We start from the raw sequence: 15050 nt of genomic DNA, 5'->3' as shown, positions 1-15050 counted from the left end.
TTTTTGGCTTGACCTGCTAACTTGAAATTGAAACTTCTCTTGCAAAGCAAGTAGACGAATTCTTGAGTACAACTCTTTCTTGGTAAAAAAAAAATTTGCCTTCGGTAAGATCCGACGTATTTACAGTGGAAATCCAGTCGCATGTATCCGGACTTTTGGAATGTGATGATAGTTCTTCGTCAACATCAGCAATATTACTAGTATTTGTACCATGTAAGGGATCGTCGAACATCTCATCTAATGATGCAGTCCCAACATCAAAAATTGGAGTATCCACTGCATTATTATTTGGGACACTTTGTTGATGATTGAGCTCGTCGTCCTGTACGGTGTGGTGATCTTCCACTGCGACGAACAATTGTTAGCTGTAATTTGTATCCCTCTCCATTTCAACACTTGGCAGGTCGGTTTCCAAAGTCGTAACGCAGAGGACAGTTTCCTTATGAACTGATATGTACCAATTTACGTCTTCATCTTCGAGTTTTTCAACCGGCGATATATTCATGTTCGGAACTTTGAACTTCAATTCCATTTTTGTGCACAAATCGAAAACACCAAGTTTCTCGTTCAACCGTAACAATAGCCCTGGTAGTGTGATACTGTTCAGTACTAAAATGAAAGTGTTTTTGTCCCCAGTCCACTTCCATTCGTCATTCACATAAACAAACTTTCCCCCGTGCGACACCATGAATCTCAAATTATTGTTCATACCTGAAATGTTGGAAGTGCAATGATAAGAATTATGAGCAATCAAAATGTCGACTATATAATAGCATGGAAGTGACACGATCCAATATTTAAATCTATGTAATACTACAAGGTCAAATGAAGGGTGTCAAGAGTTTTCAGCTGTCCAATTCGACAGTTTAGTTATCTATCCCGGCAGTTTATAAATGTTAGGTATGACAGTTCAAATGTCGATCCCGAAGTTGCGAAATGTCGAGTTCGACGGTTCAAGTGTCGGAACTGTCGAGAAGCTTCAAATGCATTTGGTAGCATTAATGCTTATAATCATTTCTCAACTACAACATCACAACCTATTTTCAGAAATAAATGACTGAATGCTTCATTAAATATGAAATACTTCACATTTTTCAAAATATTTTTGGTATGTTTTTCCTTCAAAAATATTAAAAAAAAAAGACCATCATGTTGTTTTTAACATTCTAAAAAAAAGTAAACTATTACATAGAAATATAAACAATTCGTAATAACTGACCTTTCAAAATAGATGAAGAAGATGGATGAAATAATGTCTTTTTCAGGAAGAAGAAAATGGGTGGAGAAGATGAATGAAATAAGGGTTTGTTTGACAATAAATTTATTTTTTAATGTTAACTAGGGTTTTAAAGGATTTTATATTCATTTTTTATTAACTAAATTCGTATTTTACAATATAATATTCATATTTTCAATGATTATAATATACAAATTAAACAATCAAATCACAACATTAATTATTTTGAAAAAAATCATGAAGGAGCATTAAATGCTCCAAAAAAAGGTCAAATTAAGGGTAATTTAGACATTTGACAACAAGAAAGTGACATTTTTGTACAAATTGCGTGCACATCAAAGTTTTTTGTGTATTTTCAAAAAAAGTGACATTTTGGTAAATTCTCCATACGATATGATGACGAAGAAACCCCAACGTGGGTAAAACTCCGGGACCAAGACAGTAAGTTCCACTATACCAATTCAGCCAGTACAAGTTCTGCCAAACTTTGTACCCAGTCAGACCCGATGTTCCAGTCTCACGATCTATTACCGTAGATATCACTAGTCTCCTGCTAGCTTCCCAATCTACCTCTTGCAGCCCAATCTGTTGTCCATTACAGCCTCCTGTTCTTTAGCTGATTGTATCACTAAGTGGAATTCCAAGAACCTCCTGTTCTTATCCAGTTCCTGCGCTTGTCGTCCACCTTTCTCAATCCCTCTTTGAGAGAGTCCCTTCCTCAACAGATGAAGAAGTACCGGTGTTTTATCTTCACAAACTTAATATTTTTCCCCAAAATATTGGTGGCCGGATCACAAGAATAAGATTGATGAATTCTCCAGTTGGTTGTGTTCTTGGATATCTTCACAATGATATGAATGTGTTCTAATATGAAAGCACAATGAAGCAACCTCCCTTTCACGTTCACGGCCTTTGCATTTATAGTTGGGGGCAATTAGGAGTCCTAGGCCGTGTCAAACTTTCCAAAAAGCCAAAATCTGACTTTTCATATAACACCGTCGCTCGAGCAAAAAGCAAGCGGAGAGCGAGTGACGGGACTTCGCTCGAGCGAAAAGCGAGTGGCGAGCGAGTGACGTCCATTCTGCTTTTCTCGCTCGAGCGACGGCAGGGCGAATAGCTAGGGAACTTCCGGCGCCGCGACTTTGATTTGAACCAAACACTCAAACCCTAGTCCCTACCACACAACTTTTCTAAATTGCACCCTAAGTACCTGACTTTTATAACATTGTACAATTGAGTCACTGACTTTTACAATTTTATAATTTAGTCCTTTTGTCCACAGAATCGCCAATTACACCTTTAGACCTAGCAAACTCCCCCTTTGGCATTCTGTGACAAAACTCTACAAATGAAGTCAGGACAATAAAAAATAAGTCAGGACTTGACAACAAAAAACTAAACTACCCAGTAAACCCAATCTCTGAGTCTTGTATTCCTTCGTGTACCTATTTCCTAAAATTCACAAACTCATATACCCAATGTAAAAGCACTTGATATAGGAAATATAAAAATTAATTAAAGCTCTTAATCACAAATCAACATAACAGTTTGAGATGTGATATTGATGCCAATCAAAACACCAACCAAGACACCAACACCACTAAACATCAAAACTCAAACAGATGGATGTGATATGGAATGCAATACAACGCTCTCCCTTACTGCAAGCTTTCATGATTTTATGCAGTAAATAAATGTATCTATATCTCTTCCCAACGACCCGAGACATAGCAATGCAATACAAGTAATGACAATCAAAGAAATCATGTGCATGCATATGCAGTTGCTTTATGGATGTGATATGGAATGCAATGCGACACTCTCCCATACTACAAGCTTTCATGTGTTTTATACAGTAGGTAAGTGTATCTATGTCTCTCCCCAACGACCCCTAGACATAGCAATGCAATGCAAGTAATAACAATCAAAGAAATCATGTGCATGCAAATGCAGTTGCTCTCCTATGTGTATGCTCAATCAACATTTTCTCCCCTCAGTTACACATTTCTCTTCCCCTTTTTGTCACAAATGTTGAAGGGAATCACATTAAGACCAAGTCGAGCAATAACACATAATCATCAAAAATGCAGTTGATAGCATGCAAAAGTAAAATCAACAAATAGTATACCTTTCCACATATTTAATTCAGTCCAGAATGGAGTAATAAAAATATAAGTGACTTATGTGTTTAAAATGTCACTAATCCAATGCAATCAGGACTCCAAACCTTATTTTTGTGAGAAGGGACATGCCAATCACTGCTAATAAGTATACTCTCCTACTAATGAAAGTCAAACCATGTAACGTGTAGTAGGACCTATACTTATTATTTTTATTTATCTCCCCCTTACTATGAGTCTTTGTAATTTTTCAATTTTCATATTTTTCAATCTCATTGTTTTTTCATCTTAAGTGCAGGTTCTTCTTCATTAGGATAATAAGATGACTCCTATAGCGAGCTTTAGGCCAGTTAACCCAAGTCAATTGACCATAGGTACCAGGTTTTAAGAGACCCCGCCGGCTTAATTGCTCGAATCAAATAGGCCCCGAAGAGGAACATTAAGATATGAGCATTTAAAATTAGGGGAAATTTTTGGGTTAAGGTCTACAAAAATTGGTCAGTTCATGGTCAAAGTTACCCCATCAATATGTGACAGTCATCCCAAATCTCACACATACGGTAGCGTCCCACTAACAAATTCATAGTGTGTGCAGTGCAGATGGTCCATGAAGACACTTATACATATTAATCCAACTAGACCTAACCAAGAAATGGAAATTATTCTACAACTTATCAATTTTAGCTCCTACAAGATACAACATGCAAGCTCTAAGTCATGTGTCATGTTGTAGAAATTTCCATAACCAACTATTTTTGTCTTTTTCAACTTTTCAATGTTTTTGTGCTTTTCGTTTTTCCTAAAATGAATGCTCCACACACAAAATATAATAAAGTCAAGCACACAATGACAAAAATAAACATGCATGCGCCAAAACTCGTAGGTAAAAATGCACATGCACGAAAAACAACAAAATAAAAAACAAACAATATACATGTGATGCATGCAACAACTATATGTCAATGAAGAGCCAAGCATGCTTCAAAAATACCTAATCAAGTAGGTATATAAGCGCTCTTTCCTTTAAGAGCACCGCGATCTCTAATCAAATTTGGGAGATCGTTTTTCTTCACCCAAATTTGTCTAGAACAGGGATTGTTTCCAGATAGCTGTGTCACCAATTGAGTCAACTGATTCACTTGATCAGCAAGGAATCCAATCTGACCAACAGACACCTGATTTTTGTTCTTTTTTAGGCTCAAGTCTTTCCTATTGTTCAGATACTGATGACATCAAGGGCGGATGTGACCTAACTTCCCACAATGAAAATATGTAGGGACAAACCTAGGACCTATGATATGCTTACTTTGTTTTCTACTCCTAGGCCGACGGGTCCTACGATGTCTGGTAGACCTACGTCCTAAAGACCCCACAATTTGGTATGTGGTTAGTAACAATGTTTGGCTGGTCAATAGCACGAACAAAGGTGGTCTGAGATGTACTAGCAACATTCAGATCAAAACTTAGACCTCCCCTATCACCGGTCGGCTTGCCTATACCCAGAATATTATCTAGCTTTTCAAAACTATTAGAAAAGGCAAGTAACTGAGACCTAGACAACTCTAGCTCACTCTCAAGGTGTTTAACCCGAATAGCTAAGGTCTCATTCACAATGGTCAGCTCACTTACTCTCCTAGAGGACATCTCATTCTTACTGGTGAAATCACTAACCCGGACTCTAACTGTTCCTTCTCGAGTCTAAGCTCCTTCACTTTCTTGCTCATTGTCTGGTTAGTGGCTAAGATCTTGAGGCTTTCCTCATACATCCTATCATAGGCTGTTTCTAGATCTTGCTCACTTCCACTCTCATCACCAGATTCTTCACTACTATCTAAGTCCTCTTCCCTATCACTCCCCTGTTCGGATCCACTTTTACCCCTAGCAACGAAGGCCACATATTTTTCACTCTCCTCACGGGTGGATTTCTCACTCTGATTGTCCGAGCTAGACTCGTCATCAGTGAGAGTAGTATTCATAGCATTCTCTTCAAATCTCTAAGCACTAGGGCACTCATTCCTCACGCGACCGAAACCACGACAGTTATGGCATCTCACAAATTTGAATTCTTTTCTAGATTCACTCGGGCCACCTCTTTGTCTCTCTTGAGGCTTCTTCTTATTCTTAAACATTTTTTGAAATTTTTTAGTTAGGTAGGCCATCTCCTCATCATTGGGTAAATCAAAATAAAAAAATCCATCCAAATATTCCTAGCGGTTTTCAAGGCTATGGATTTTTCTTTAGCGGGTTTGTCTAAGGTCAATTCATAGGTCTGGAGGGATCCAACTAACTCATCCACCTTGATAGTGTCTATGTCCTTACTCTTCTCAATTGTCGTGACTTTACGCCTAAAACGCTCAGATAAGGATCTAAGAATCTTTCTCACTATCTTAGACTCAGGGATTTTCTCACCTAGGTTGAAGGACGAATTGACTATGTCATTTAAACTTGCATAGAATATATCAAACATCTCATCCTCTCGCATTCTAATCTCTTCAAACCTAGTGGCTAACATCTGCAACTTAGAATTCTTAACTACCTGAGTTCCCTCATGTGTGGTTTCTAAAATGTCCAAAACTTCCTTTGCTATCTCACAAATGGACACTCTCCTAAACTCCTCGGGGGAAACTGCCATAAATAGGGCATGGAGGGCTTTGCTATTTAAATTACAACTATCCAATTGAGTTCTAGACCAGTTTTCTACCGGGGTGGGAGTTACTACACCATCTATCCAATTGAGTTCTAGACCAGTTTTCTACCGGGGTGGGAGTTACTACACCATCTATTTTGGTACTAGGGACTGACCAACCGTTCACTACAATCTACCAGACACGCTCATCCAAGGATTTCAAAAATGCCCTCATTCTCACTTTCCAATACGCATAATTATTCCCATCAAAGTGGGGTGGCACATTCAACGACATACTCATCTAGACTAATGTAAGGTCAGGATTCGCACTTATGCTCTGATACCACTTGGAAATTCACGGAAAACGTTATGTTACATCAAATTCAAGTTTTAGATTTACCAAATTTACGTTCCAATCAATTTATTATTCGACCTCATTGCGAAATTGATTAATCAAAGCAACACGTTACTTTAATTAATTGTCTAGGTGATTAAACATACAATCCAGTTAATTCCTATGTTGAACTGCCGGTTTGCGTAAAGTAAATAAAACAATGTAAAACACAACTCACGATATGATGACGGAGAAACCCCAACATGGGTAAAACTCCGGGACCAAGCCAGTAAGTTTCACTATACCAATTCAGCCAGTACAAGTTCTGCCAAACTCCGTACCCAGTTAAACCCATTATTCTAGTCCCACGATCTATTGCCGCAGATACTACTGGCTTTCTGATCTACCTCCTGTAGCCCAATCTACTGTCCATTACAGCCTTCTGGTCTTTAGCTAATTGTATCACCAAGTGAAATTCCAAGAACCTCCTGTTCTTGTCCAGTTCCTGCGCTTGTCGTCCACCTCCCTCAATCCCCCTTTGAGAGAGTCTCTTCCTCAACAAATGAAGAAGTACCGGTGTTTTGTCTTCACAAACTTATTGTTTTTCCCCAAAATATTGGTTGCTGGATCACAAGAATAAGATTGATGAATTCTCCAGTTGGTTGTGTTCTTGGATCTCTTCACAATGATATGAATGTGTTCTAATATGAAAGCACAATGAAGCAACCTCCCTTTCACGATCACAGCCTTTGTATTTATAGTTGGGGGCAATTACGAGTCCTAGGCCGTGTCAAATTTTCCAAAAAGCCAAAATCCTACTTTTCATATAACACCGTCGCTCGAGCGAAAAGCGAGCGACAAGACTTCACTTGAGCGAAAAGCGAGCGGCGAGCGAGCGACGTCCATTCTGCTTTTCTCACTCGAGCGGCGACAGGGTGAATAGTTAGCGAACTTCCAGCGCCGCAACCTTGATTTGAACAAAACGCTCAAACCCTAGTCCCCACCACACAACTTTGCTAAATTGCACCCTAAATCCCAGACTTTTATAACATTGTACAATTGAGTCACCAACTTTTACAAATTTACAATTTAGTTCTTTTGTCCACAGAATCGCCAATTACACCTTTAGACCTAACAGAATCCTTCTGTCGAATGGTATGCAATTTTTGTCTATATAATTATTTTGCTTGTAAACTTAAACACGACTAATATCTGAAATAATAATATAATTTTAGAATGTACAACGCTATCGGGAAAATATTCAAAATACAATTTTAACTACTTATAGACATCAAGCCTATTTATATTAGTTGTGTTAAATTGTGGTTGGAACACGTGGTCCAGTTATGGTTAACTCTACCACAACGAGTGCATAGGTAATACTCGTCGGAACTAAAACGAAAGTGGTTTTATCCACTCTCCACTTCCATTCATCATCCACATAAACAAATTTTCGTCCATGCGCATGATGGATCTCAAATGATTATTAATACCTGAAAAGTTGATATTATAACGGTAAGAACTCTACACAATCAATGTGTCGACATTTAATAGCATGAAAGTGACTTTTTTTAATATTTAAATCCATTCAATGACAAAAAGTAAAATGAATGGTTGAATCCAACGAGTTAAATTATTTATCTCGACGTTTCTAAATATCGAGTTCGACAGTTCAACTATCGAAACTCTCGAGAAGTTTCAGACGTGTTTGGTACTTGTTGGAAACATTAATGGTTATAATCAATTCTAAACAACAACAACTACACCATCACAACTTTTTTCCAAAAATAAATGACTAAATGCTTCATTAAATATGGAATGTAATAGTTAACATTTGCTTAAATCTTTTTGGGATTTATTTTTTGTATCTCTTCCCTTCAAAAATATTTCAAAAATCAAGAGTATCATAATTAATAAGAGTTTCAAAAGTATTCTTCACTTTGATAATCATGTTGTTTTTAATATTTAAAAAAGGGTAAGCTATTCGATAAAATATAAACAATTCGTAATAACTAACCTCTCAAAATAGATGATGAATCAAATAGTAATGTCTTCTTGATTAAAGAATGAAGAAGATGAATGAAATGAGGGTCTGTTGAAGAAGATATTTGTTTGATGTTAAAATAGGTTTTTTCCCCCTTCTTTTATCTTTTTTTTTAAAGTAAATTCATATTATATAATAGAATATACATATATCCAATGATTATAATATATAATTTTAATTAATCAAATCATAACATTAATTGGATTGAAAAATTAACATTAAATGCTCCTAAAAAGAGGGACATGAAGAGTAAGTTGGACATTTCCCACAAAAAGTGACATTTTTTTATAAAATTATGTGCACATGCAAATTTTTTATGCATTTTCACAAAAAAGTGACATTTTTTATAATTCCCCTTAAAATAATTTTATAGTAGTGTTCATTTGAGGTTGTTTTTATAGTAATAAGTTATTGATGAGTTTCTGTAAAATTTTCGATCCAATTGAAATTCGTAAGCGAATAAATAGTTTATTATTTGGGGTACAAAAATTTCTTTCAACTTAATTGATTGGCTTTACTTTATCAAAATCTTCGCATTATATAAATGACTATACTTGGAGTTGAGGGACCATTGTTACGTGTTTGCACACTCGGGCAACCCACCGAGGCCCACAGCCAACAAATGTCGAACCACGTAGCACTAAAGTCGAGGTGATTTGTATAGCAGAGGCACAAAACCAAGGCCCATCTATCATTGCCTCTTGAGGAGCTTTTGAAACCCATACGCCGAGGCCCTTTGAAGGTGGGCAAGACCCTGTTGGCCGAAGATCTATAGCCGAGGTAGCAGCCTACGAATCACAAAACAGCATCTTCCATAGACACTTTTTCCAAGAGATTCTCTGTACAAAGATCTTACTTGAATAATTGATAGAACGTTTGTCATGAGTATAAATATTAAATCTTGTCACTAGTAAAGACGGCTCTTCCAATCAATAAATGTATAGAAGGTTAGGTGCGGTTGATGCTTACAATTTAATATGTAAATTAACCGAATGAGGTCACCAATACCCCAAACCAAAGGTCACGATCTAATTTGTGACACTATAAATACTCCCCAAATGTACCCCATAGAAAGGCTAATGCAAGAATCAATACAAGAAATCATACTTTACCCAACTCTCTCTTTCTTATTATCTTGCAACACACACGAGTTCATACATATTTAGATACACATTTACAAACATCGATTGGTAATTATTGCACAATCGATCTACGAACATCCCGCCGGATTCCGATCGTTCTTGTCCTGCGCCGTTAAGCTACTCCCACGCCCTTGATCTATCCGTTTTAGACCGTCCACGTGTCTTAGTGTGTTGGACTTTCGCTTACATGTGCGTGGGTGGATCCAACATCTGTTGGCAACATTTTCTGAGGTCAACATTTATTATTCATGTTTTTGTTCATACTCGGTTTAGTTGTATCAATTTTCATAATCAGTACTGGAATCTTTAGACGACAATAACATGTCATTGTAAATATTCCGTGATAAATAATTGTTATATAAACGTTTTTGCATTATTTAGTAAAATGTAAATAGCCATCGTAAATATGTCAATATATTGAAGTAGTTAATTTTAATTTAGTATATCAATTGCAACGGAACATAGCGACAGCCTTGTTGGAAAGTAAAAATTCATTTCTAATTTCAAAAATCTAAATTTATAATTAACATATTTTCCATTTCTATTAGGCTGTACATAAGATTCTTTAGTTTTAAAATCGACCCTTTAAATTATTTAGAATCACATCGAGATGAACCAATTAGGTTGGTTCTTGACCTTGCTAATAGTGAACAATTAAAAATCCAACTTTCGTGGGAAAATCGATACGAGAAAATCAATCACATTTAAAGTTTTCAAATTAAGTTCGACATTGCCGAGCTTCCGATTCCCAATTTGGGCAGACAATATAGGTGTCGACAATCCAGCCCGACGACATTTTAGGTAGGGGAAAAAAAATCACCAAAATTCAGACTAAGAACTACTTTACAAAAAATTGGGTAGGGCTTCCATTCTATATCAATATAGGTTGTCTAATTTTAAAAAAAGATAATTGCCAAATTTTTCAATATAAATTCTTACCATAATTAGCTACTAAGATTAAAATCTTCTTATACTTGGCGTGTCTTGATTTTGTAGCTTTTTTAAGTAGTCTTAATTGTATTTATTTTATTGTTCGTTATTAATCAAGATTTGGAATATATTTCAAACATATTTACAATATATTAAAAGTGAAGATTGAGGAGAAACTTTTGATTAACAATTTTAACCTTACATATTTAGTTCTAGATCCAATATACCCTCATTCATCCTTATATTTTTAATTTTACGTTTTTATGTTTATTGTCAATAATACCCTTAAAATTAAATTTATTTAAACAAAATTCAATTATTATTAAAATTAATATTGCTCATTTTTTAAAATTAACTCAATTAATATACACTAAACACTATTATTACTAATTATCATTATATGATTAATAAAAACTTATATAAAAAAATTATAACAATACTACATATATAATTAACATGAAATGGCATAGACTATTAAGTCAATTAATATTAATATATAGAATTTATAAAAATAATAAAATTATATATACAATTAATTTTTTTTGAACATAATATTACATATTAAAAGAATATTGCATTCCTAAATGATTCCATTGAAAGTAAAACATGATCAATAAAAAATTCCGTTAATTAACATTCACTTTATAAGTATTAGATGAAAAATCATTTTCTAATAACCCATCAACTCTTTAATCACAATTAATTTACATTAATTTGATAAACTATGAGATAAAAAGTCATTTTTCAATAACTGGTAAATATTAAAAGTATGGAGAGTCTATTTAAATATATGATTGGTTAGTTTCGAACGTTTTTGACCATTCAACTACGCGTTGCACCTGATAATATCCCAGTTGTTTATGATTAAGGATGTCCTCATATGTCAAAGTCATGTTGTCACATAACGTAACTCCATCACATTATCCCCTCCATAAAAGCCACAACACTTCAATTTTCTAAACAAAACAAGCATAGAAATTTCTTCCATCTCTAGCGGCACAAGCTTTTCTTAAAGCCATGGTTGTGAAACAACTCGACGACTTGCCGGAAGATTGTCTATCCCACGTTATCGGGTTCACGTCTCCTCGTGATGCATGCCGATTCATGCTTGCATCGACTACATTTTGTAATTCCGTCGAATCAGATCTCTTGTGGGATAAATTCTTACCTCATGATTATCTCGATATTATTTCAAAGTTGGTTTCTCCGGTGAAGTTTTCTTCGAAAAGAGATTTGTTTTTCCAGCTTTCTACTCCTCTTCTCATTGATGGGGGCAACAAGGTACAAATCACGTGGTCACAATGTCTATTCATTATTTTGTTTGAAATGTCACCATATAGTTAATAATATCAATATTTAATGCAATTAATGCAGACATTTGCAATTGATAAATTTACAAATAAGAAATGCTACATGTTGAGTGCAAGGGAATTGTCAATTGCTTGGGCAAACTACCCTCTTTACTGGTGCTGGAAACGCCTTCTTCAATCGAGGTTTCTATTTATTGATTTCATTAAGTTGACAAACATTTTAATGTTTTATTTTTGATTGATTTTTTTGGACTAACAAAAATAGATGACGAGTGCTTGATCGAATTGATCAAATTCCAAATTTTGATATTCTATCTTCTCGCGTTTTCCGACAGTTGACTTTTTTGGATTAACGAAATAGTTTTATATTGTCAACTATAAATTTAAGACAACTTCATTTTCGTTGCAACAGATTTTTGGAAGGAGTGGAGCTTATAATGGTTTGTTGGCTTGAGATACAGGGTACAATTAATACTCGGACGCTATCACCGGATACAATTTATGGAGCATACCTTATAGTTAATCTTGCGGGTCGGGCTTTCGGATTAGATTCCTTACCATCAGAAGTTTCAATTGAAGTTGGCAATTACAGATCGAGAAGAAATATTTATCTAAGACATAACAAGCGGAACAAACAGGAATGTGAACACATTATTAATATACGACACAAAATTGATAGATCAAGATTACGGTCAAGATCGAAAGTTTGTGAAGTAGAAGAATGTTTTCTTCATGAACGAAAAGATGGATGGTTAGAAGTTGAATTAGGTGAATTTTATTGTGATGGCAAAGACAGGGAGGTGAAAATGAGTTTAAAAGAGGTCAAAGGTGAGCACCTCAAAGGGGGCCTTATTGTTGAAGGCATTGAGCTTAGACCTAAATTCTAGTTCAAGAAACATTTAAATTCAGATTGATTTTTTCCCCCTTTTCTATTTATTTCTATTTGAAATGGAGTTCATTGCGAGCAGGTGAAATCATCGATTATGATTAATAAACCAATTTAGTAGCGAGTAAATAAAATATCGAGTATCAGTAACTAAAAATAACAAGATTTTGTTCACAATTTGTAAATAATTTACTCATTATTTTTAAATCTACATATATATAGTATTTAAAAGGCATGTTTGATATAGCTTACTAATAAAATGTTGTCTTACTGTTTACATAATACCTTATTCTTAATATTCTTTAGAAATATACAGTTGCTTACAAAGTTTAGTTGGGTCTTGAAACAGTTGTTTAAGACTTCTCTTTGAAAGAGAGAAAAACAAAAAAGTGGAAATCTTGTCATAGTCATTGAAGTTAAAATAGTAAGGATTTGATTTATTTGATCAAGTGAATTTGACAATATTTGATAGTATTAAGAGAGAACGTACATTTAGAATTTTGTCTAAAGTACGAAAACGTTTATAGTGCATGTTTCGTCCGACCTTAGAGTGGTATGAACATGAAACGAGCAATGATACTAGGTAAGATTTCACTTGTACGTGTCATGTCTGTTTTAAGTGTCTTATTATTATACGTTTATTAATTGAACATGCCTAAATAGTTAGACTCATTTGAAGATGGTAAGTTACCAATCGCTTGCCAAATTCTCTAATTAATGTGTGGTCGATCGGACATATTTGCCCTGGGAGGCCTCAAATAAGAAATATTGATGGCTTCATCGGCTCTCGAATGATTTTGTCTTGTTGTGTGAATGCGTAATTTTTTTCCTTTTCTTTTACTATTAATTTTTATTAAAATTATTTCTTTTACTAACATTACCTTTCTTAAAAAAGATATATGATATTTTGAAAGTCATGTATAATTTTTAAAGTTAATATATACAGATTCGGTCTATATAACTTTCATTTCTATATTACTAATACAAAACACAAAACAGCATTTAATCTTCCAAAATTCAATCATTGAAGCTAACCCACTCTCTTATCCCCTCGAAAAGGTCAAAAAAATGCAAGACGACTTTCAAATTCATGTTAAAGATAAATTCAATATTGTTTCCTAAATTCATGAGAAGATTCGAAGGTACGATATTTTGTTGATTCAACCTTCAAAAATAAGATTCTAAGTCCCCTACTTCTTTATTATAAATTTATAAATTTAGTCCTCACATGATTGAAACCGTCAATATAGATGTCAAAATTGCACGTATCTGTCACATGTAATGAAGTTGGAGGGAAAAAATGTCAAATTACTTACTTCTTCTCCAATTCAACTATAGCCACCACAATTTTTGTTAGGATGATTATATATATATTTTCACCATATATTAATTACATTAAAGTTATTAACCATTATTCATTATCACATTTATATTCTTAACTTTTTTCTTTGTCGTATTCTTATTTTCAACATTTTATTAACCAGAAAATATTGTCCTTGATCATGGTTTTCATCATAAGTATTATTAGTATGATTTAAAATAAGGGTCAAATATTCAATCGCGTTTTTGCATTTTCTTTTTCTCTTTTTTTCAATTTTTTTTTTGCTAATTTAAAAATATAATGGAAAAATGAATATCTCCATCTTAAAGAAAAATTTGGAGAGAAACCACAATCATGAACAATTTATGTTACTTTGAGAGAAGAATGCGATGAAAATACTTTGAGACATAAATGTGATAATGTGTAAAAGATTTTAACTTTTCATACAATTAAAATATTGTTTAGTTATTAAAAATTGTGATGTAAACTAATTTAGCATTTTTGTTATTTACTCAGTTTTCTTGTTTACTAAAATGATCATAGTTAAAATGACTTAAATAACCAACACAATGTTTACTTGTATCTGTTTTTAGTGTCATCTTTAGAGTGAATTGTCCGAATGGTTACTGAACTTTGCAAAAAAAAATTTAATTGGTCACTAAATTTTAAAAATCACCTAAATGGTTATTGAACTTTGCAAAAGGTTTCCCACGGGTCACTGAATTCAGTGACTCCTGGGAAACTTTTTGCAAAGTTCAGTGATTTCGTGAAATTTTTTTACAAAGTTCAGTGACCATTTATACGACTTCTAAAGTTCAGTGACCCCGTAGAAATTTTTTGCAAAGTTGAGTGACCATTTAGATGATTTTTAAAGTTCAGTGATCCCTTGAAAACTTTTTACAAAGTTTACTGACCATTTGGACAATTCACTCGTCATCTTTAAGATTTTGAGTGTCTTGTGCAAAATTTAAATTATTGCTCCTCTTAATAAGTTCATGTTTGTCTTCCTTCTTTTTTCAAAACACCTCTCTCTCTCTCTCTCTCTCTCTCTCTCTAACTCATTTTCAACACTCATTAACAAAGTAAAATATCTTACACGT

General features: G+C 34.2%; 1 protein-coding gene across 1 annotated transcript; it reads left to right on the top strand.

Annotated features, from left to right (window-relative positions):
* The first annotated feature begins 11389 nt into the window (after window positions 1–11389).
* Window positions 11390–12679, top strand: LOC111388807 (F-box protein PP2-B15-like). The gene is made up of 3 exons (XM_023013619.1): window positions 11390–11714; window positions 11808–11926; window positions 12156–12679. Exons 1-3 carry the CDS (start codon window positions 11451–11453, stop codon window positions 12628–12630), a joined length of 858 nt encoding a protein of 285 aa, XP_022869387.1. The 5' UTR covers window positions 11390–11450; the 3' UTR covers window positions 12631–12679.
* Window positions 12680–15050: the final 2371 nt, after the last annotated feature.

This window comes from Olea europaea, unplaced genomic scaffold (assembly GCF_002742605.1).
Source record: "Olea europaea var. sylvestris unplaced genomic scaffold, O_europaea_v1 scaffold529, whole genome shotgun sequence".
In the NCBI taxonomy this organism is placed as follows: domain Eukaryota; kingdom Viridiplantae; phylum Streptophyta; class Magnoliopsida; order Lamiales; family Oleaceae; genus Olea; species Olea europaea.
The sequence above is the reverse complement of the archived record's forward strand: the minus strand, read 5'-3'. Positions and strand labels throughout refer to the sequence as shown.